Source organism: Pangasianodon hypophthalmus, chromosome 4 (assembly GCF_027358585.1).
Source record: "Pangasianodon hypophthalmus isolate fPanHyp1 chromosome 4, fPanHyp1.pri, whole genome shotgun sequence".
In the NCBI taxonomy this organism is placed as follows: Eukaryota; Metazoa; Chordata; class Actinopteri; order Siluriformes; family Pangasiidae; genus Pangasianodon; species Pangasianodon hypophthalmus.
Window position 1 is genome coordinate 15,521,208 of NC_069713.1, and position 24,340 is coordinate 15,545,547.

Sequence of the window (24,340 nt, forward strand, 5' to 3'; positions counted from 1 at the left end):
CGCAGCTCCTTATTGGCTCTCCTGTGTGTGGGGCACGATTACGTAACTGTAGTGCGCAAATGAGGGTAAACGCATGCCACTGCGTGTCCATCAATATGTTTTATTAATACTCTGAATGAGAAACACGGGCATTTACGTTAATGAAAACATTGGAAAGAAGTCATAAATGTGTTATCTGTCTTTAAGAAATGTTGGTATGGTGGGAATAAGTACAGACTTCAGTGTGAATGGAAAGTTTTGAGGGTAAGCAGTAGAGAGTGTTAAGTTTAACTGCAGGGCAGGATATGAGAGAGAGAGAGAGAGAGAGAGAGAGACATATATACACACGCACACACGTGACTAGGCGCAGATTTGGTGGATGATGACCTCTGTCCTGCAGTAAGGTGTCGGTGAGGAAGAGGGCTGAGGCATGAGGGCTGAGTAACGGTGTGGGGGAAGGAAGAGGAGCAGCGCTACACTGCGCATGGCTCACAGCAACCAACCGGCATTCTGCTCACGCTCGGGGCGACCCGGCTTTTTCCGCCCTCACTGCCTTCTTCTCCCCCCGTGCGCGCATTCAGTCAAGGACAGTGTGTGAATGCGAGCTTATAATAATCAAGTGAGCTATTCGGTTGCTTTGAATGTAACCTCGATTGGTTACATCAGATTACAACAGATTGTCGGGGATTACGCGGCGCTGCGTGACAGTACATCCGCCAAGGACACTGCTCCAGTAGCGCCATACAGCAGAACTGATGCTGGATGAAGAGAGAGAGAGAGATCATCACAGATCATCTTCTGCAAGCAGCACTTAACGTGCCATATTTTGCATCCGCTCGAGTGACCTCCTTTTTTTTTTTTTTTTTTTTTTTTTTTTACACCACTGATGTGACAGTGACTGGCATTCACTGAGACTGCTACTGAAGAAAAGAAGATGAATTATGCACAACAGATCATGAATAAAAAACGGTCTGATTGTGCATCTGGCCAGGGCACATGCCGCATGACCTGGATTTCAGGCTGTGCTTCAGGAGCCAGTTGCTGGTGAAGCCATGAGGAGCTTCAGCACATAAACGGGATACCAGGAGCACCGGGTTCTAGCTGCTCGTTTTCACACACTGACATGTGACTGAAAACCTCCAGACGAGGGCAGAGTCAACGTCACACTGATAAGGACCCTTCTGCTCTGAAGAGATAAACCCTTAACCTCTTTTTTTGGATTGTGAAGACTTGCAACATATAAGGCACTTACACTTTACTATATGGCAGCAGATTTCAGTCCAGGACCAAGTTTCTTTACATGCAGTGAGGATTATTAACACTCAGGAATTTTTTTGCCAGGTGTATATCCTAATCTGCACATACGCAATCCGCTTTCAATGGATTATAATTGTGCTGCATGTTTGAGTGACGTTTTGAATGATTTATTTACCTGGCACTCTGTTTCAGCTGAGTAGGATGGTGAAGTAAGGTCTGGACTTTTGATTTTTGTATATCTGTTTTTTTTTTAAAAATCTGAGTGAATCATTGCTTATCCTGCTGAGTTTGAATTCCCTCACTGCGGAACAGTTTGATCAATTTTGTAAATCAAGTTTACAAAACATGCACGTGATGAACAAGATGTCGGAGGACAAGAACAAGAAACAAACTCCTATGAATTGCTGTATTGAGCCAGTCAACTAGTTAGTCCTAAGTACGACGTTCAGCCATGTGGTCGCTACCTCTCCTTCGTCACACCGATGTTCCACCAAGAGTGACGGAGAACTTCATTTTGTCAGGTTACCGCTTCCCTGACTACAGCCTCCTACAGTGCCTGGTCTCTGCATTCCGGCCTACCAATGAGACTGGAAACTTCTGGACTCATTTCCTCCCGATATTTATCTTCGCCTTTCACTTTGTAGAGATATTTGAGTGGGAAGGAGCCCCGGCCCCTGGGGAGCCCTTCTTTTACCCAGCCTGGAACTATTTCTTCGGGGTTCTCTATCTGCTGCTGGCCAGCAGTATGGCTCATCTCCTCAACTCCATGTCACTGATCATCAGAGAGATCTGCTTCTTTGTGGATTATGGAACCATCAGTGCTTATACTGTTGGTTCTTCTTTGGCTTACTATTACTACATTCACCCACAGGCAGGGGTACCAAAGACTGGGCTTGGGACACAGAATGTATCAGAGGCACAGTCAGAGAGGGAAGAAGAGCCTTCCCCAGCTCCATTTTCCAACTCTTCTTCCTCTATCTTGCATTTCCACCCATTTTTTGATAGCTTGTACATCCCCTGCTCCTGCCTGGTGGCCATCATCTGTGTGTTAACCTGTTGCAACACCAGGCAGCAGTGGAGGAAATACCGCTATGCTGTACGTACCCTCGTTTTCCTTCTGCCCTTCTTCATTTCGTCCACACCAATTTTCTACCGGCTCCTCAGCCCATCACCATATCCGATCTCCTCTCAGACGCCTTCTTCTTACCCGTCACCTACAATGGCCACCTTCTTCTATCGCCACTGCTTCTGGCTTGTGGTGTCTGCAGCCTTTAACATTAGCAAGATCCCAGAACGTTTGTCTCCAGGAAAGTTTGACATCTGGGGGCACAGTCACCAGTGGTTCCACTGCTGCACCTTCCTCTCCATCCTTGATGAGCTCCATATGATCAAGGTCGAGATCCGAGCCCTGCTGCTTCACCCTTCCTTGGTCATAGCACCCACCACAAATCCCCAGCTCCCTGGCCCGACTATCTACTCCACTTTTGGGCTGATGCTGCTACTACAGGGGTGTATAGCTTCTATTATTGTATGGTTTGGGTGGTGTGCATACGAGATATATGGTCCTGTGCAGAAAGGCCTGAAGGTACACTGAGTGAAGCCAAGCCAGAGTCTCCAACGTATTTGGGCCGACAGAATTATTGGTGATATTGTTGCTGACAGTAGCCATTATTTAATCACACAGATTAAATATTAATCACAAGATTAATTCATTTTATTTACCATTTATCAGTCTGGGATGCTACAGTTGAGGCCACAAGGCATAATTTGATATTGATATTGGGATGGCCTGGCTATTTTTGTCTCTTTAAGGTTACCATGTTTGTACTTAGAGGGTTCAAGAATCAGCAGATAATTCAGTCCTATGGGTATTCACTAGCACAAACAAGCATGTAAGGCTTTCCGAGTCTCCTAGGGGGACTTGCTGATACTCTTTGCTGGTATCTCTTACACACACATTTACGCACACATGCCCACTTCCTCCCCTTTTTTAAACAGGAAGTAAAGGAGCTGACAAGCTTCAACCACGGTCTTTTAGCTTAGAGGAAATGAAACGGCTGTGGCTTTATTGTTGATGCAAAATGTACTTGAACAGTGCACACTTTTCAACCCATGTTTCTAAAGCAACTGTACTTCAGCTTGCTCTCTCTGCAACCGAAAGCTGAATAAAGTATGAAGCTAAAATCTTTGCTTATATAATACTGCAACCTATGCATGGCTTTTAGCTGCATTGTTTATACTACGAGAAGAAGGGATGTAATGAGCATGGAGGTTTATAAGTTCAATGTCAGTTGAAGAAGAAGAAGCCATAACATTGTTTCTCAGACATATCAACATGATTTTTAGCAGGGTTTCCCACTGGTGAGCTGAATTTGCACATAATCAACCAGATGTTTTCAGGAAGTGGTGCATTAAAGGGCATTTCAGTGATTATGAGTGCTTTGCCTGTTGTTTACTTAAGTATGAAACCATTATTATTGTTAACTTGCTCCTTGGTAGACAACAATCTCCCTAGTTCTACCTGTGCCCTTCTTTCCATCACTTACCTCTTGCAGCTGGTTTTGAATATTACTTGAACCTAAAAGAAAGCGTAAGATATTCCACTGTGACAACTATGTGCTTAGGTGTCAGTGCTAGACTTGTTTCGGCCTGTGTACAGTTATAATTCCAGGGCAAGGGTGCACATCTAAGATTAGATTCCCTTCTTACATGCTTCTATGTGTCAGTACATGTATGTAGGGAAAAAAGACTCTTAAACTGAAATGCTTCCTGAATGCAGGCCTTGGTGCATATAATCTCTCCCTGATTGGTACACAGTTACTGCATGCTACTCAGCATTCTGTCATAAATCTGTCATTAACAGTCTAATGTAAACTAATGCTATGTTATGGCTGGCTAAAACATCAATGATAACTTAATGACAGACTGTAGAGGGAAGCCTTGCCAGTAACGGTGACTATGAGTACATTTGCACAGTTTAAAAGACAAATTTTTAAAAAATAGAATACAAGTTAACAATGTCTGTAAATCTCAATTGTGAATGTGCCTGCTATATTTGTTTCATTCATTTATGACTTGATAATGAGTCGGTGGTGAGTGAGACATTTCTGCTGTGCAATGGAATGTGTTGTTACTACTCTTTTGTACTTATTCTTGTAAGAAAAAGCAGTAGAATAGACGCATTAGGTGTTAGTGCTAGAAAATTGAAATCCAACAAATTAGGATTTGCTACATATAAAGTGAAAGGACTAAATCATGATGGGGTGTGTTCTTATAGCAAAATAATCAACACCAGGGTGGTGTGATGTGGAGCGATGTTACCACCCCAGTGCTGAATATTTTCCAATAAAGCATTTTCCGAATTGTTTTATACCTCTCATACCACAGCAGTTGGCCAACGGTGTCAATTTTTAATTTATAAATGAATGACACTTTTTAACAGTTTATAGTTAATATTATGGAACATCTGCGAGATAAGTTAGTTCCTGTTATCGCTTCTATGTTACAGTGTCCTCCATACAAGTACCTGTGAAAGAGCTGTTACTATAGAAATGATAACATATTAGAACATTTGACAAATTAGCAAATTAACAAATTAGATCACTATTGTCAGAGCTGTGCTACTATAGAAAATTGATCAACACTTTCTGACCAATCAGATTCAAGAATTCAACAGCGCTGTGGTATAAGCGACATTATATAATGGTCTGTCCTGTTTCAGTAGACATTTCATATCCTCCTAGTTCAGGTTATACTTCATGAATCAGTTGTTTTTTTTATAGTACATTTATGACTAGAGTATGTCTGTACTGTGATGAAATGACAAACACAACTCTGTTATGTATCACAAAATCTGTGGTAGCACCAGCTTTGTGCATAGACTCCATTCTGTTGACTCTTCAAGAATATACTTTTGCTTAGAAAGACTACTGTTCTTTGCCACAATAATATTGCTAATTAATATATGTAATATGTTGTGAAGAATGTTGGAGCAACTTCTTTGCCTTCGTTCTACAATCTTTGTAACATGACACAAAGACCTCATTCTTAAAACATGTGAAAATAATGCAGCTGAGACAGAATAGAATTAATGTTAATATGTCTGTATCAATTCCATACTAATGTAATCAATACAGACATACATACTACTCTGTAGGAAACCTAGATAGTTTGTGCATTACATTAGACAATTATAGGTGTGTAATAGTCATTTATAAAGGTGTCTGGTGTAAAGTGATTCGACCTGACAGATGCAGTTACAGACCACTAGACTTGACAAGTTCTAGTTCTCAGGGTTAAACAAAAAGGCAGGATTGTGATCTGACGTTCCCGGACACGCTATGCTTTATGACTGATTTTGATTCAGTCTTATTTATGATTTACATATGTAGATCATTGTAGTTCTATCTTAATGACTGAGATATAGTTATTCAACTATAGATTAAGAGTTAATATAATTGTATGAGTAGATTGCTATTCCTTTTCATTGTATTAAAAGACTATTATTAGAAATTAATAAATTAAACTTGCTGGATCAACAAGGTCTGTTTGCTGTTTAATGAGTGTTCGTGTCAGATACTGTGTGAAAAAATATGTTTGCTTTGTGAACGGAGATTCCATGAATCTGCAGCGAGTCAAAGGTGTTTTGAATAATTCAAAATTCTGGGTACTTCATTGAGCAGGTGCACGTTTGCATATATTTGCATTAGCTTGTGTGTGTATTATGTATAAATATGCACACAAGCTCATATATATATATATATATATATATATATATATATCCTAAAAACATGTCAGTGGGTTGAATGGCTGTGGTTAAATAGTCTCTAATGTGAGTGAGTGTGTGAATGTGTGTGTGCATGGGGCATCAGGGTATATTCCAGCCTCTCACCCAGTGTTCCTGGGATAAGCTCCAGATCCTCCATGACCCTGACCAGGATAAAGTGGCTACCAATAATGAATGAATGAATATATATATTATGCATGTGTGTGTGTGTGTGTGTGTGTGTGTGTGTGTGTGTGTGTGTAGGCAGTTCAGCTTGGCTGAGTTACAGGAACAGCTGGGAGGGTAAGCATTATGTCCTAGCAACCTCCCACACACCATCTCTCTCTCTCTCTCTGTCTCTGTCTCTCTCTCTCTCTGTCTCTGTCTCTCTCTCTTTCTCACAGTAATATGACACTGCTGGATGTTATGGTGGAGTAAACTGACTCTGGAATGTCAAAAATAGACAGGGGTGTGGGAAAGCAGAGTGAATGAACGAGGGTACATGATGAGGAGACATATTCATTTTCCATTACCTCTTTTTGACCTATTTCAACAGTGGACATGGTAGCATGTTGCTTCAGTTGCAGCTAGAGGGAGACATTTAGCTACAATTAATGACCCTGACATTCTGAAGGTCATCATATATTGTAGATGACTAAAAGAATGTGACATATGTTAGAAATGAAGTCTTGAATGTTGATTTTCAGGGGTGGAAAATACTGAAGTAATTGTACTTCCTTACTATACATAAGTATTATTTTGGCATTTTTATACTTTACTTACTTACATTTGAAATTGAATACTTGTACTCTTGCTTAATTATGTTTCCAAGAAAAAAAACATACTTTTTACTCTTTAGATTTTAAACCTTCTAAGTACTTGTTTCAAATCTCAAAGATGTCTTCTCTCATCTAGCCAGTGTGACTGTATGCTATATGTCAATATCATTTGCTTCCATTTAAGGTTATAGACCAATCAAGTTCATCACTGTAGAAAAAATGATTAAGAATCATGTCAATTTGTCATCTGCAGTGAGCTTCTCATGCTACACAATGTGCTTAATGCAGCTGCTACCTGTGTGCATTTGAATATGGATAAGCCACCAGACTGCAGTGTGGAACTTGAGGATGAGCGCCCTGGCCCTACCTCAGTTTCAATATGCTAGAGTAATCAAATACTCGTACAAAATGAGGTGTCCCCTTTGTCTAACGAGAAGGCCTGAACTCCATCTAATTTGAACCAGCAACTTGAGGTAAGTTTTGCTAATTTGCTAATATTAACTGGCTATATTTAAGTTAGCCTGTTTTCTTTACTAGTGCCAGGTTTGGGTTGCATCCATTGCAGTAGCTAAAATACTAAATACTAAAATACTAAAATTGGCTAGGGAGAAAGTCAAATTTTAACTAATGATATAAAATTGGTTATTTACAGGATATTTTACTTCTGATTAATTCATTAGCAAACTACATAGCATTAGTCATAAATATGACCAGCTAAGTTAGAGATTGTTTTCAGACAAAATGGCAGAGTTTCTTCTAACAGTAACAAAACATGACATTGCTTAATTTTCTTAGTTAAAAACATTTACTTTTTCCTTTTTAACACTTAAGTGTATTTAAAAGTAGCAACTTTTTACTTTCAGTTGACTACATTTTTGGCTGGATACTTCCAGTTTTAATTAAATAAGATTTTGACACATTATCTATACTTTCACTTAAGTATATTTTCTCAATACGTTTTCCACCCCTGTTGATTTTTGAACCTGAACAACTGATGTGACAAAATTTTAAATCCTTTAAAATCCTTTAATAACAGAACTTTATATAATTTAAAAATAAAAAATACAATGTGATCTGTCTACCACAAATAATACTAGACCATATTTTGCAGGGTGACAAATCTGCTCCACATATTTGGGTCACGTGCACAGATCTTAGTGAAAGTAAAGCTTCTAGTTTCTGTATTTCAAGTTGAGGTGAATACTATTTTAAAAGTAAATACACACTTCATTTGTAGTAGTGGCAACAGGATGCATTGACAATCTGTTAAAACTAGTAAATCAGAAGTGATTTTGTTAAGTTCAGTATTAAGCTTAATGACTTTTTCGTCATTTCCTGCTGCAGAGATTAACACTCGTTTCCAACACTGTGATTGGTGGAGCCGAGTTGAGGTTAGCATGCTTTCTTAGCTAACATTGCCAGTGCTTTATCATGCACCTGCTTATGGAGTAGGACAAAGCTGGAAGGTTTCAGAATGCCACGTCCCTCTTCATTTACCTGGCCCATCAGCACGTAGTTTACTCCTGAGACAGTGAAGAATTACAGAATTAAACCTTCATATTGCGACCGGGGTTATATGTGAACAAATAAAATTAGGTTTCTTTGTTCTGCTGGCAGAACAGATAAAACATTTATATGCAAGCTGAACCATGAACACACTGTACCTTTACGCAGCGCAGGGCATTTCGAGCAGGGAACAGTAAGAGTGACAGACATAATTGGGCCTCTCTTGGTGATGTTAAGTTTGCCTGTCTTATAGGTCTTCATGACGTACACATCCACCTCAACACTACCACGGGAGCTTGGGTTCACTGACGTCACCTTCCCGGTCAGCACTGAGAGAAGAAGAAAAGAGGTGAGACAGACAGGGACATGAGAATATTATCTGATTATTTTCTGACAGTAATTTTATAGACATTTGCACGGTGGTCTTACACAGTACTAGAAAGTTGGGAAGAGTATAGAATTTAAATGTAAATATTATCAGACCTTTAGACATTCATTAGGATGCTCCTGCCTGAAGCGTATCACTTTTAACGACTTGAAAATTTGCAAGAAAACTGAAGATAGAAATTCTCGAAGAGCAATCTGGGAAAAGTCTTGGAATTGTTTGAATTTTGTGGGAGCTTGTTTGAAATTTGTGTGAAAGTGAGGAAAAGGCAAACACCATGTCACAATTCAGTTTCTTTTGGGTCGAATCCATAGACTGCCCATCAGCTTTGTAGACAGTCGCTGATGGGCATCAGTTTATGCAGCCAGCTTGAAAATGAACCTTTATCAAAAATCTCTAGAGGTAAAGAATTACCATTTTATGACCACTAAGAATAACTGAAAGTGAGGTGTCAAAGAAAAGGAGTTTACCAAAGTCGCTGGGACAGAAGCTGGTCAGAAGAGTGCCTGTCCTCTTACATGGTTGTGCACACTCTGGATTCTGTACTGCTGTATGGAGAACAAAAATTGATAAGATTGTCTTACACAAATACACACACAGAAAGAATAAAGTACTAATCCTCGGATCTACTCACATTTCTTGTTTCCTGTAGGAGTGATCTTGGTGCTTGTGTTGGTGGCAGGTTTGGTCTTTGGTTTCAGGGTAGTTTTCACACCAGGCTTGGGTTTGGGCTTGGCTTTAGATGCAGGTGTGGGCTTTGCTGGCTTAGTGCCTGGTTTGGCTGTGGCCTTAACACCAGGCTTAGTATTTGGTTTAACTTTAGGCTTTGGAGTTGGTTTAGCTTTAGGTTTCACTGTTGGTTTTGCTACAGGTTTTGGTGTAACCTTATTGACAGGTTTTTGTGGTGGCTTAGGCTTGGGCTTAGGTGTAGGTCTTGCTGGTTTAGGCCTGACTGGTTTGGGAGTTGGTCTGGCAGGCTTAGGCTTCTGTGGCCTAGATGAAGGTTTCAGTGTTGCTTTAGGTTTAACAGTTGTTTTAGGTTTAGGTGTAGGCTTAGTTCTAGCTGTGGGTTTAGGTGTCGTTCTAGGTTTAGGAATTAAGTTAGCTGTTGAGTTAAGGTCAGAGTCAATTCTAGGTCCAGGTACAGTGCCCAGGGTTGGTGTTGCGGTTCGAGAGCCACGTGGGATGCTCTTATAGTGTGCCATGAAACCTGCCCCTGTCAAACTGAGGTCAGACACAAACTGCACCAACAGCTCATTTCCTCTGCTCACGATTGGCCTGTGGAAGAGAGAAATTATTATATGATATATGTTTTTCAAGCTCATCTCTATCTACCGCAACTGTAGTGCATGGGCTATTACCACAGACATTTATTCTGACAAATTTCCTTGTACTTAGAAAACTCGGAATTGACTTATTATGGAAGTCAAAGGCCAGTTGTTAAATTCTATCAATAAACATTTAACCTCTAGTTGTGAATGTCTGTGTGCATGTGTGCTGGACTAGAGTCTCATCCAGGTTGTATTCCCGCTTTGTGCCCGTTGTTCCCGGGATAGGCTCTGGATCCATCACAACCCTGACCAGGATAAAGCAATTACTGAAGATGAAAGAATGATTAAAAGATTGAATTAAATGTGAGGTTATGTGTTTTTTGGTGGTGGGACTACTTTTTCAGAAGGAGGAAATTAAGCCACAAAACTACAGATGAAAGTACCTCCATTTCCACCTGATCACACAGCATTTGGGAACGTGAAACTAACTGGAATGACTTACTCTATGGCTCTGTGTTAGAAAGTTTGATAAATGACTTTTGATGGTAAGACATTCTCCCATGTTTGCACCTTTACTTTTAGGGCTAACAGGGTTGTTGGGCTGAATTTTGGGTAGATTTTTACATATTTTAAACATCTACTGACTGTTCCAACAGCTTCTTTTCTTGTAAAAAGGATAAATGTGCAGAAATTCTTGTCAATGGCAATATGCTACAGATGTGATGGACAGAAATTAGGTTGTAAAATGCTGAAGTATCTCTATATAAATCTATAATAGAATATAGAATGTATATTATTTGTTTATAGACTTCCATACTCTGTGTTAATGTGGATCAAAACCTAGTCTCAGATCTCAGTATGTATAGTGCATCTATTCTTAAAATACCATTAGGTGAACTTACACATTTATACTTCTGTACAATTTCATTTTAAAGTTCTTGACAATTTGGGAAAAAATCTGGGAAAGATATCCGACGATACATTCTGTAGAAATACTCACACACTACCACACTACTGACCCAGAGCAAACAAAAACATCCTCCCTTTCCTATTATGTGGCATCAGTGGACAGCCCAGAAAAAAAATGAGGGTGAAGGGGACTTTAAAATATGTTCATGTGACTCACTCTGGCACTATATCTCCGCAGAATTTGCCTATACGTCGTGAATTATCTGATTCTCCACCATTAAATAGTGCCACGTAGTCAAAGCGACAGTATTTATCTGTCTCCAGGTCCAGCTTCTCAAACTTTACCTCAATCACCTAGGGAATCATACACACACACACACACACACACACACACACACACACACTGATTAGAGGTTTGATACTTCTGTTTGCATTGTAGCTCTGTGTAAGGCTTTTAACAGTTTTGATTTAAAAAAAAGTGCAGGTAAAAACATAATGAGTCTTTTATGTAGCTTTCTATGCATCTCTCTCTCTCTCTCTCTCTCTCTCTCTCTCGTTCCATAAACACATCTCTTCAATGGAGTCTTAGTCTCTGGCATCGCACGTACACATATATGCCTGCATGCATACTCACACACATCCACATCCGCCCAAATGCACACACATACTCACACAAACCAGTTAGCTAATTACAGCTCCCTCATGTCACATAAAATCATTTCACACTGCCAGAATGAAGAACGATGGCAAGAGAGCAGAGAGAGAAAGAGGTGTGAAGTGAGGCTCAACATGCTCACCATGTTGGTCGCTACAGAGATGTGCCAGGAACAGCTGATGCCTGTTGGGTAATTAGAATCTGGCCAGTTTGGAGTCTTCACTGATCCCTGAGGCTTTGTCAACTTGCCACCACAAAACTGATTCTCTGTGTGGAGCGAGAGAGAAATAGTTATCATGCTGAATTTGTGTTTCTGTTCTTATTGATTATAATAATAATTCTTCTTTTTTGGGGTGTGTATGTGTGAGAGGACAGTAGCTTTGGACACTAGTTCTTAAAAACGTACACAAAAAAATTAACTGAAATAAATTGACATATAGAGTATATAGGCCAAACATGAGCCAAAAAAATCATAAATATTATACAATTTAATTTGACAGTTTTCTGTTGTCTCAGTAGTGTTTACAGAAAATATAATATATTCAATCAGAAATAAAGTTCTAGAATCTTTAAGGGTTCTTAAATATATTCATATGTTATATCTAACATAAAACGTTACAGTAGCAGTGCAAATGAATCTTTGTGACATGTTTAAGATTATTAAATTTCACAAGGTGATTTTTTTTGTTGAAAAATCAATTGCTCTTCGAGCCATATGTCATGTATGTATCATTAATCAAACATTTCAGTGTCATTTTTGCATATCTCTGGATTCAATTAATCATAAAGATTTAGGGTTAAAAAATGACATCATTGTTGACATGGTTGAGCAGCAAGCAAAAGCTTCCAACCATCCACATGTGGCTTTCCACCGCTGAAGAAAGCCAGGAAGCCCCGCCCTCCCCTGCCCGAGTCAGACACCATCTCCAGCATCATGAGGTTGGAGGTGGAGATAAGAGCCCCGGGCCGGAACGTTCCACAGAAGCGGCCCAGCTTCTGCACCGTGTACGAGTGACCGTTGTACACATCCACATAGTCGTAGCGACAGGTAGGGTCAGCCTCCAGGTCAAAGATACGGAACTGGAGCATGACCACGTGACCCTCTGGAACCTGTAGGTATGACTCAGTGTTAACATTATTCTGTATTTTTGTGTGCTAATACTTCAGTGGCTTTAATGGCATTACAACACAGCATTTTGTTCAGAATTTATTTCCTGCATGTGTAGGATTTGAAGGTTACAGGGACCAAAAATATTCAGTGCCCACATTTTACAAATAGAAAACTAAATGGGTCAAAAAATATGAATCAAAGATGAGATGTTTCTTTTTTGTCTGAAGGCTGTTCTGTTACATATAAAATTATTAATATACTTAACTTGTTATAAAGGTGTTTAAACAGTAAAACATGATGGGGTCTTTTTGATTTCTCGTGAAGTTAAGAATACAGAATCAGGTCCTGAAGTGTTTTATTCCTCTTATGCCACAGCAATTTGCCAATGATTACAAATTTTTATTTATTTATAAACATTACTTTTTACCTGTTTATAGTTACATTGAAGACAAGATAATTCTTATCACTTAAGTTATAGCATCTATAGAGAGTTTTTCTCGTGAATTTAATAAGAAAAAGATATGTAGTTTGTCAAAAGAAAGCAATGTCCTCTGTCCTGAAGACTTTCCCATGGCAGAAGACTTTCGGACCATTACAATGGACTGACACTCAAGACTTCTTCCATAAATGTTAAATAGACGTCTACTTATAGAAGGTTTCACCATATCACATAGATTACATATTCTTCTTTGTTAAATAACACTTCCACTTGAATAACAAAATCCATTTATTGTTCATTATGTGGATCATCCACCATGCAGGTACCTGTGAATGCGTTGTTACTATAGAATGTATTAGAATGTGTGCATTAATATAAACCTGTGATTTGAATTACAGCTGATACAGTTGATTCTGTTGGAGCTGCAGTTCTAGAAAATTCATAAAAATGTATCCAAACAGATTAGAGAACTCGACGTATTAACTGAGATATACACTGATCAGCCATAATATTAAAACCACTGACAAGCGAAGTGAATGACACTGATTATCTCATTACAATGGCACCTGTCAAGGGGTGGAATATATTAGGCAGCAAGTGAAAAGTCAGTTCTTGAAATTGATGTGTTGGAAGCACTGCCTCCGCCGGCTTGCCTTCTTCCCATAGTGCATCCTGGTGTCTTCTCCAGGTAAGTGACGCACATGCACCCGGCCGTCCACATGATGTAAAAGAAAATGTGATTCCTCAAGCCAGGCCACCTTCTTCCATTGGTCCATGGTCCAGTTCTGATGCTCATGTGCCCATTGTAGGTGCTTTCACCGGTGGAGCCGGGTCAGCATGGGCACTCTGACCAACCTGCTACGCAGACCCATACACAGCAAGCTGCAATGTCCTGTGTTCTGACACCTTTCTATCACAGCCAGCATTAACTTTTTCAGCAAGTTGTGCTACGGTAGCTCTTCTGTGGGTTCAGACCAGACGGGCTAGGCTTTGCTCCCCACACACATCAGTGAGCCTTGGGTGCCCATGACCCTGTCACCGGTTCACCGGTTGTCCTCCAAATTTTGGTAGGTTCTAACCGTTGCATACTGGGAACACCCCAGAAGACCTTCCATTTTGGAGATGCACTGACCCAGTTGTCTAGCCGTCACAATTTGGCCCTTGTCAAAATCACTCAGATCCTTACACTTGGCCATTTTTCCTGCTTCCAACACATCAACTTCAAGAACTGACTGTTCACTTGGTGCCTAATATATCCCACCCCATTTACAGATGCCAATGTAACAAGATAATCAATGTTATTCACTTCACCTGTCAGTGGTTTTAATGTTATGGCTGATCGGTGTACATTCCAAAACACAAACCTGTTACTCAGAATAACAGACTTAAAAAAGAATGTTAAATCTAGAGCTCCTAAGTGTTCTTTGGTTGTCCCTCTGGGGAACTGATATTGTTATATATAGAGCACTGTTTCTCTATTCCCAAGTGAAACCCATTTAGGATGCCAAGAACCCTTAACTGTCCCCTGAAGAACTGTTTTCAAAGAACAAACGATTTGCATCACAACTCTAATGAAAACTTTTACAAATTATAAAAGGTAGAAAAAAAGTAGAAATTAATAAATGGTCGAAAAAAGTAGAAATTGAACTCTGAGGAATAATTTTCAGACTATTATGTATACTTTTTTGGAAACTCTTTCTGTCTTTGATCTATAATGTCTGTCATTCAGTTTGTACACTTGTGATGTGGACAGCTACTCACAGTGATGTACCAGGTGCATTTGGAGTTGGGTTTGTAGTGAGTGGGGAAGTCTTCACTAGCCACAAAGCCCGAATCTGTCGTTAAATGACCCCCACATCGGAAAACTGGTCTAGAGAGAGAGAGAGGGAGGGAGAGACTTTTTTTCACCTTTTTTGTAGAAAAATATATCTTTCCATGTGGCCATGGTGTTGGCACCAGCAGCAGCAATCTAGAAAGGCTGGCTTGCACACACAAACATACTTACATGCACGCATACACACACAAACACACATACAGCGCAGACCTCCGAGAGCCAAACAGCCTCACTCTGTTCCAGAACTTTAGGAAGGGCCACTGAACACACACACACACACACACACACACACACACCCTTAACACTTTAAAAGATTGGTGTTATATGGAGTCAGTCACTACACTGACAGAATGTTTCCTCTCTCACACACTTCTCTCACTCACACACACAGTAAATAATTCAACATGAAACACATTCATTTAATTTAAAGGTGTAATGTGCTGGTTTGAATGCAAATGTATTTGAAAGCATTTTTATTCCTCTCTCTCATCTCTCATATAGACCCAAACACACATAAATGCATATAAAGCAGCCTTCGTTTCAGACGCACATCAAACACGGTGCAATTCAGTGTTAATCAAAGGCAGTTGTGTTATAAAACAGTCTGGTTTTGATACACTTTCATCTGTGTCAGAATGAGAATTTAACAATTATTAACAGAGATCAATCAACTAAGACGTTGTTGTTTTGTCTGGCACAAACCCTGTTTTACCCAAAACCATGTTTAGGGTAATTTTGTGGATCATGAAACAGCCTGTGAGCCTTTTGAAAACTTCAGCTTCGGCTATCGTGAATGTGGTACTGGAGCAGTTCCCTCAAACAGACTTCAATTATTTCTCAATTTAACTTTTCGACTCCGACTATACAAATATTTGTAAATACACTAAAAAGCTTATGGTTGGCTTGTGAATTTATCTTTATAAATGGTAATAGAGAAAGAACACATTTACTCATATGATCATTTATTTCTGTGGATGATAGGTTTCAGAGATATTCAGAGTGTTAAAGGTTGTCTGGGAAATACAGCTTTTTTTAAAGACCCAAAAGAGCAGCAGAAAGAACTTTAATGCTATTAATCATCATATTGACCAATATTCCGCCAGAAGTCAATAACTGCTCACAGCGTGAACCAAAAAATGTCCAATTAATAATAGCTACTTAAATAATAGCTGTTTTAGTAAGACTTTATTAAATCCATTAAACTAAATTATAATGTAGACAACTGACTCTCTCCGTCACATACATATCACACTAAAATAATAAGCTCAACTTTAATGCTTTCTGATCGCAGATGAAACACCAGCAAAACTATTCGTTCTTTTCAGAAAATGAAACGGAGCTCAGTTCTGCAGTAACTCACCAACCCTACACTCACAAATTACAGCACAGTGAATGCATGCATTCACACACACAAACTTGCACTCTCACCTTGTGAAGTTAGTTTGACTTTGTCCTTGCGCCCATCGCAACCCCAAAACCAGGAGGCCCACACACCACACACACACACCACCCCTCATCCTGCTTTTCAGAGAAGAGCGGACGAGGACAGAGCAAGAGGACGCAGGACAGGAGGAGACTAGGGGCGTGGAGAAGGAGCAGGGTGGCTACGTGAAAGGGGGATTGACAAGAGGACAAGGGGGAATGGGAGAGAGGGGGAATGGAAGAGAGAGTGAGTGAAGGGACGGGAAGTTTGGGAATGGCTCCCAGATGCTGTTGGTTTTGGAATGATGGAAAGATATATGCTCTCACACCCAAACACACACCTAATCAAGGGCTGGTGTTTCTGTGTGTGTGTGATTCAGGGAGGGGATGATGTGTTTGGATTTTAGCTGTAATGTTTATTAAATGGTCAAGGTTTCAGTATTTAAACAGTGATACTGATGTTTGTATGTGGGAGCAAAAGTCCACAGACTGAAGGACCAAATGCTTAACTGCCTTCCTATTGGACGTCTGCCCTCCCTCTTTCACACTCTCACTCTTTCTCTCTCTCTCTCTCTTTCAGAATGACAAAAAGAACCCAAAAATATAGAAATGGGTTTTTACAAAGCCACATAACTAATCACAAAAAAATGGCGACTGATGGTTTAATCCCTTTCTGTCCATTCACTTCATTCGTTCACATTAGTAGTAATTGAGCCTCTTTCATTCAGGATCCTGTCTGAGACCTGCATGCTTCTGATGTGAAGTTCAAGTTGGGCAGAAAAACACACACTAAGACCACAGGCACAGGCAAGCTTCTTATTAAACCTGCCTTTTTGACCTGTGTGTCTCTTTAACAATAATTTTCATCTTTATGTGTCTCTCTTCAGGCATACATTGCACAAAAAAATGAAATGTGAATGCAAGAGAACTCTGAGTGTGTGTGTGCCACAATGTTTGTGCCTGGAAAAACCACCGTGTGGCCACGTCAGGACCTTTTTAAAGCTCAGGCCACATTCTTGCCTTATCCTAGAAAAGACTGAGGTTTAGGGCAACAATTAAGATAAAAACATTTAACTTCCACACTGAAGGCCTTTTCCAGTGATCAACCAACACACTGAAAAACAACCACTGAATTTGTCTAGAGAAATGTCACCATGCTATAAAAGGGTGAAAGTTTTGATTTTATTTCATTTTTTTTTTCATACAAAGAAATTCACAAAAATACTTAGAAACCACTCAAGACCACTAAAGCTGAGTACGACATGATTAAAACAGAATGACACAGAAAAGAGAAGGATGTTAGAGATTGTCTGCCCTGTCCTAAGCACTCTTTACACGGTTACTAGTGTTTACTAAGCCTATCATTTTCTTCTCTGATTGCCAAGCACATATAACTAAGGCGAGACACTACAGTGAAAATGAGACCACACAGGCACCACTGTGTTTTCGATGCCCTATGACTGTCCACCATGCTCATATATTCTCCTACCCATCATGCACCTCTGTTACTGAGGATGCCACTGACTAAAAGGCCTTTTACTTTGTATATGGAGGGGAAAATAAACGTGAAGCAATCATTGGCCAAAAACACTTCTGCTGCCAAAGCGACAGAAATATTAATGGGCAATCCATGTGGATTAAACACACACTGCAGATAGTACAAGTACAAATCCCTGGACAGAAACTACACCAGTAATGTATAAAAATACTAATGAACCTCCAAAAAATAAATCAACCTGTGAAATTTGGTCTAAACGCACATGTAAACTGCAGATCAAACATCTGCAAAAGGCAGTGATACTGACCCGAAGCCTGCATATGTTCGCTCGTTTTTATATATCACTACATATAAATCTACTTACAACAAAGTTTTAGTAACACTGTGATCGTTCTCAAGAGGCCGGTCAGAGCTACATAACAATACACAGTCCTGTGAGTTCTCAAAGCTGGAGCTGAACAGAACAACTGAAAGGATCTAATTAACAAATCAGACCATCCACAATGTTGTTGTCTTAGAGTGATCCGGGGCAGTGTGCAGAGCAGTGGTGTCACAGTCTTACAATAAAGTGGCCTTTTTTTCACATTCATCATCTGTCAGCCTTCGCAGCTTTACTCACTACTGACCTGCTTTCAGCTATACAAATAAATACTGTATTTTTACTTGTAGAAAAACAAATCAGAGCATCACTTTAGTTTAAGAATCTAACAACATAATTCCACTCTCCACAGTGTCATTGGTAAACCTCACAACATACTGTACTAGTTTACATTTACATCTTTTCTGAAAAAGAAAAATTGTGCCCAAAAGTCGGTACGCTTGGCTGTTAGTGCTATAGTCTTTTTTTTTTTGCCATCATCCCACTGCTGACATAATCAGCTGTGATTATAAAGTCATTTTTCCCACCAGTCATGGGCTAACAGTATCATATCAGTGTCTCATGTCAGTTGCATGGCCTCCTTTCCTCTCTTCAGCCTCCATTTGTGAGGTAACTTCCTGTTCCTCAACTGCCATTTCCTGATCGCTGAGCTGTCTTGTCATTCTGGCCCGTCCTTTATCTTCCTCATCTTCATCTATCCGATGCTGTGCCTCTCCCTCTGCCTCTCGGTCATCCATGGCTGTGTCTAGCTGCATGCGTTTCTCGCCGGTGGCGCCATCTTCTGTCACATCGAGCACGCTGCACAGCTCCATCTCATGGATCTCCACGTCAAAGGGCGCAGCAGGTGGCACTGTAGGAGGAGATTTGCAGCCCACACATCCCTGCAATGAAAGGGAAAGACAGAGTAAATTTGCCTCCAGTTTGTGCAAATGTGACTGTGGTTCTGTGCTGCATGATGGAAGTTGAGGATACACTAACAGCCATAAGCCTATTAACACAAGACAATAGTACAATGTAAGTACAACAGTAAGTAAAAAGCCTAATAGGTCATAGGTCATTCAGGATAATTATATTTTAAAAATTTAGCATTATCTTGTTAGATATTAGTGTGGTGTTGTCATGATACCAATATATTAACTTCAATTCAAATAACACATTAAATACTGCTGTAGCTTAACAATAGCATAACAAGCCAACATCATAAGTATATCACAATATTAAGAGGCTCTTACCATGGCACTGTTAAATTCTCGAAAGCTAATAATAAATATTTTATTAATGTGTAATTTTATTAACGTCATTATTTAACAAAGAAAAATGTATAATCATTCATTTTGTGGATGTTTCTGTAAGTAGATTTTTATTTAATATTTGTGGAAGAAGTTTTCCTGAAAGTCTTCAGGACAGAGGACTTTTCAGTTTTTTGGTAACACGAAGAGAAAGAAAAACAGAGAGACCACTGAACTGACTATTCACAGCTCGTATAATGTAAATGAAAACAGGAACTAATCTGTTTACAGACGTTCCACAAGTTATTGCTAAATAATCAACTTCAGGGTGGCAACAGTAACTCCTCTTCATGTTGGACGACATCACAACACCTTGTCTTTGATTATTTTTCTAAAGAAACATGCCGTGTTATGTTTTATTCATTACATACAGTATTCCAATGAAACTGTTAACTGCTATTTTCTTCTTTGACAAGAAGCTTCTGTGTATCCTTAAAGCTCTTGTCTGCCATGTTCTGACAGGCTTTACAGACTAACTGACTCTTAGACTTGTAATAGTTGGTGGGATTATGCTCACCCTTACTTGTTTTCACTTTCTTTAATCAAGTCAGACTATTCATGATGAGCAATGTGCTAAAGTAAAAGCCCAAAACAGACTTCTTTACGGAAACTCACTGATATATTGATGGCACGTGGCAGACGTCCTGTGCGGATCCAGGGGTGAACCTGACCCAGCTCCCGCTTCTGCTCCTCGGTAAAACGAGGCTGATGCTTCTGCATGGCTCTCAATGCAACACTGTCCTCACTTAGCACAGTCTCTCTGTCTCTGTCACACACACACACAAATTGAATTAATTAAGTGTAATCAAAACTCTAGTGTGTTTACATAACATATGAGTGAAAATTCAACTCGAGCTAAAGTATATGCCTTGGTTGCATGTCTTAAAGGAATTGACAAAACAAGCTAAATGTCCCATCATATGCAGTACAGGTTTTGTATTCTGAATGTGTCTCTCCATCAACTTTGATGTTTGTGTGTCTATGTATTTTATTTTTTTAACCTGATGGGCAGTTGGTAGGTCATCATGATCTTCTCGTCTGTGTCGGCCATAAGCAGCCAGATGGGATCCTGCAGTACACACTTAATGAACTGGGCCTCTCCGTTGCCCCCTGCTGTCTGCTTACGAGAGTGGTCATTCTCCGACGAGTCTATACTGCCGAAGTACTTGCTCGTGTGGCTGCTCTGGCTGCTTCCTGTAGGGGAAGCAAGACACCAAGTTATTCCCACATGTAACAGCATTAGTACAAAGTGAATATTGAAAATGCTATTTTTAGTAACAGGAGAACTTATTTAATCGCTTAATGTAGCCTTCCTCACAAAAAATAACCAAGATTATCGGTAACAATGTCCCCATGGTCATACCATCACATAATAAATGACCAAGGCTTGCCACAGTTACCACAGTTAAATAAAAACCCATAACAGTTTTTACTGAGCAAGCCTTGACCATGGCATTTTGGGGAGAAAAAAAAATTCTTCCATATTAGACATCAACCCAGTATCAAAATGTGTTCTTCAACCATATAGCAAGTAGTGTCATAAATAATTAATATTTTCTAACCATAGTTAATATGAAGTACCACAGTAAATTCATGGTTGAATCATGGTTTAGACCTTACCCATCAATACTGTAAAGTACCATAGTAAAAACATATTAAGCTATAGTAAATTGTAATTGGAGTTGTAATAATAATATCTATCTATAGAAAATAAAAAAAAAAACAAAACTTAAACTAGAAACTACAGTAACTTGTAGAGAAGCACTTTAATTTTCAACCACTACTTACTCGTTCCACTCCCAGAACTGCTGCAACCATTGGAGCCAGACCCTGAGGAACCTGAGCCAGATCCTGAGGACCCTGTGCCTGAGGACCCAGAGCCCGAGGCGGCTGAGCCTGTGCCCGATCTTGAGTCCTCCTGCAGCAGCAGGTCAAGCAGATCACTGGAGGAGGACATGGCATCCTGATTTGATTCATTGGCTTCTCCCTGGGAAGAGGAATAGTTTCCACTGATTTAGACTAGCAGCAAGAACGCACTCAGATTTCACTACGTGGCTGGAGGTCACTGAAAAGAATTAGTGTACTCTACTCTTTTAAGCTCTGTTATTTTAAAGCAGGTTAAAACTAGGATCATTATGATAAGTAATTCTGAGAATCTTCACTTAATGAAGTACAACCATTTTGTCTCAGACAAATAAGTTCCCATTTTCACTCAATTTTTATGTATTCCAAAAACAGTGCAACTATTCTCACATTTTCATTCTCTTTGGAGTCTGCTGCTGCGCTTCTCTGATTGGCTGCTGCTGGTCCTCCAACCCCGCCTCCTTGTCCACCGGAAGGAGGCGTGGCCTGCTGCCCAGAGACCAGTGCTGTCGCTGCCTCAAGCCGACTGGTTGGTGACTCCTCCAGCTGAAGCAAATTCAGAGGGGAGGAGCATCGGGATTGGAAAAGGGGTGACTCTGTCCCTTCTCTTTCCACCCCTCCTTCCCTCTGGCTGCAGGACTGAGGTGTACTGCAGCGGGATGGATTTCTTGGGGCTGGTGTTACTGTCTGAATGGGTGCTGGAGGGGGGACAGTGCTGGCTATGGGGTATTGAAAAGACACACTGGGATTGTAGAAGGGCTGAGACATAGTTGCAGTACCAGGCTGGGCCACGGTTGTGCCAATTTGTGGAAACATGTAGTTGGGAAGTACCAATGCCATCATGGGGGGCACCATGGGAGGTGCCACCTGAGGATTCTGAATGGGAAAGCGAAGGCCTGTATGCATGGTGGGGTCAGTGATGGGGTGAGAGAGGGGTGGGTAGAGTGGATAAAGGGGCAGCATGCCTGGTGGATAGGGCACAGAAGGCAGGCTATTCTGGGAGCCCACTGAAGGTGGCCAAGAAGATGAGGTTGTTGGAGGAGCCATAGGGAAGGGAGTGTTAGGTGCTCCATCTTGTGCAGGAACACCTGTGGAGAGGCTTCCTGTTGGGCCTGACAGTCCTAAAGAGCTTCCCTGCTCTGAGGTCTCCTGATGTTTCAACCTCTTACCACCTCTACCACGCCGACGACCACTGTTGCTCATTGCAGGGTAATCACGTGAACAGCGTGCACCTGAGAAAGACAGAGTGAGAGGGAGAGGAAGAATTTTTTTCAGACAAATTTTCAAAATGGTATATGAAAGCACAAATAACACAGGGATTCCATCAAAGGCTAATGCAAAAGTAACTTCACCAAATATTTAAAAAAATGCCACTGTCAAATTGGCATGGGAGGGACATGTCAGCAAGAGGAGTGACATTTTCATCATGACTTTGCATTCTGGAGACATAAAGGTCATACAATGAAGGCAGATAACAGTCAGTGAGGTCTGCCTGTGAGGAAGCCTCACCAAACCAGGTGCTAATGGCTGATGTAAGGATTGTTTTTAATTGTTTTTAGAATTGCACCTGTATGGCCAAGGGTAGGAACTTATGGCCAGCTTCTGTAAGAAATACTGTACATCCTTCCTGATTAATGGAAGAGGAATCAGCTCAGGGATGATGGTGTTGAAGGCTGAGCAGAAATAGAGAATCATGGCATGTGTACCTGGGGAGTCCAAATGCTTTCTTAGAAAATGAAGACTGTTGACTACATCATGTACGGATCCATTAGTTTGGTCAAATTACAGGGGTGAGAGTCACTGGTCTATAATAATTAAAGCCAGTTATCTTTGCATGCACACACACACACACAAACACACACACACTCAACCCAGAGAAAAGCCAATTCTACTCCCTTTGCAATTTTCGCACGTTTCTTTCTTTCTTAAATTGCTGCTAAAATAAAATACTGTATTGACTACCTGCATTTTTGCTGCTAACACTGTATTTATATAAATATTGCATTTTTTTTTGTCATTAATAAACTCTCTACCTGGCTGCTACCCCAATAACTGCTATGTCCATATATGGTATATGCTTATCTGCCAAATACTACTGTATGTCATAGTATGTTATGTTTACATTCACATTTTATTATTATATTGTTATATCTTTTTGCACTACCTGTTACATCTGACACTTATCACACTAGAACTGTGTACTGGTCGGCACTGCACTGTCTCTTACTGTGCCTACTGTCCTGTTTTAGTAATAATTGTATTGTCGTGCTGTTTGCACACTTTTGCACACGTGCACTTTATGTATTCCTGTGTAGGCTTTATTTAGTTCTGTGTAGTCTCATATAGTTCTGTGTTGTTTTATGTAGCATCATGGTCCTGGAGGAACATTGTTTTGTTTCACTGTGTACTGTGCCAGCTGTATAAGGTTGAACGATGGATGTCTTAAAGCATACTGAAACAGTATTCAGCTCAAAAGATCAGTTAGGTATATCCACAAAGACAATGGACAGCTGGTCAGCACAGTGCTTAACAGTCTCAGATGAAACAGAATGTCACCTCTTTCTCTGTGATGGTGAGTGGTGAGGTATTTGTACAGACGCAGGGCCGGAACAGAAGGTGGACTGAAAAGATGACAGACTGGACACATGAATGGCCATCTGTTTTTCAGATCTGCAATAAATTCATTATGTGTGGAGGAGATACGGACAGGCAAGGGTGATGGTTCCTTTTGTAATTGGTGATGGTCTAAATGTCTTTCCTGGACTAGGAGCAGTCATTTGCAGAAAGTTATTTATTCAGCATTTCAGACTAGTGGTGTTTAGGGAGGAAGCATATTCCTAATTTCCTAAAAATTTCCTAAAAATTCCTAAAAATTTCTCACATTTGTATTTAGCGTTCATGAATTTCTTTCTTTCTTTCTTTCTTTTTTTATTTTCACCCCATTTTCTCTCTTGATCATTTGCCAATTCCTACCTACTAGCTAGTTATCCCCTGTCATA

The 24,340-nt window shown here is 40.2% G+C and overlaps 3 protein-coding genes across 4 annotated transcripts in view; 1 reads left to right on the forward strand and 2 right to left on the reverse strand.

The window, feature by feature from the left end:
• Nucleotides 1-36: 36 nt before the first annotated feature.
• On the forward strand, nt 37-5,939 carry paqr9 (progestin and adipoQ receptor family member 9). The gene has a single exon (XM_026937085.3). It carries the CDS (start codon nt 1,688-1,690, stop codon nt 2,828-2,830), a length of 1,143 nt encoding a protein of 380 aa, XP_026792886.3. The 5' UTR covers nt 37-1,687; the 3' UTR covers nt 2,831-5,939.
• Nucleotides 5,940-7,792: 1,853 nt separating this feature from the next.
• pcolceb (procollagen C-endopeptidase enhancer b) lies at nt 7,793-16,479 on the reverse strand. 2 transcript variants are annotated; one of them, XM_026935921.3, is made up of 9 exons: nt 16,319-16,479; nt 14,818-14,926; nt 12,358-12,616; nt 11,649-11,773; nt 11,069-11,205; nt 9,306-9,949; nt 9,142-9,216; nt 8,445-8,615; nt 7,793-8,303 (listed from the first exon to the last, which is right to left on the reverse strand). In XM_026935921.3, exons 1-9 carry the CDS (start codon nt 16,405-16,407, stop codon nt 8,173-8,175), a joined length of 1,740 nt encoding a protein of 579 aa, XP_026791722.3. In that variant the 5' UTR covers nt 16,408-16,479; the 3' UTR covers nt 7,793-8,172. The 2 variants fall into 2 exon arrangements, with proteins under 2 accessions (XP_026791722.3, XP_026791721.3); XM_026935920.3 differs by having other exon boundaries at nt 9,142-9,219; nt 16,319-16,477.
• A 993-nt stretch (nt 16,480-17,472) lies between these two features.
• Nucleotides 17,473-24,340, reverse strand: part of per1b (period circadian clock 1b) — a 32,970-nt gene continuing 26,102 nt past the window's right edge. The window contains exons 16-20 of the mRNA XM_026935919.3: nt 21,732-22,573; nt 21,267-21,465; nt 20,480-20,672; nt 20,094-20,244; nt 17,473-19,070 (exon numbers count right to left, since the gene is read on the reverse strand). Of these exons, the coding sequence (XP_026791720.3) occupies nt 18,741-19,070; nt 20,094-20,244; nt 20,480-20,672; nt 21,267-21,465; nt 21,732-22,573 (1,715 nt within the window). The 3' untranslated portion in view covers nt 17,473-18,740. The remainder of the gene's footprint in view (nt 19,071-20,093; nt 20,245-20,479; nt 20,673-21,266; nt 21,466-21,731; nt 22,574-24,340) is intronic.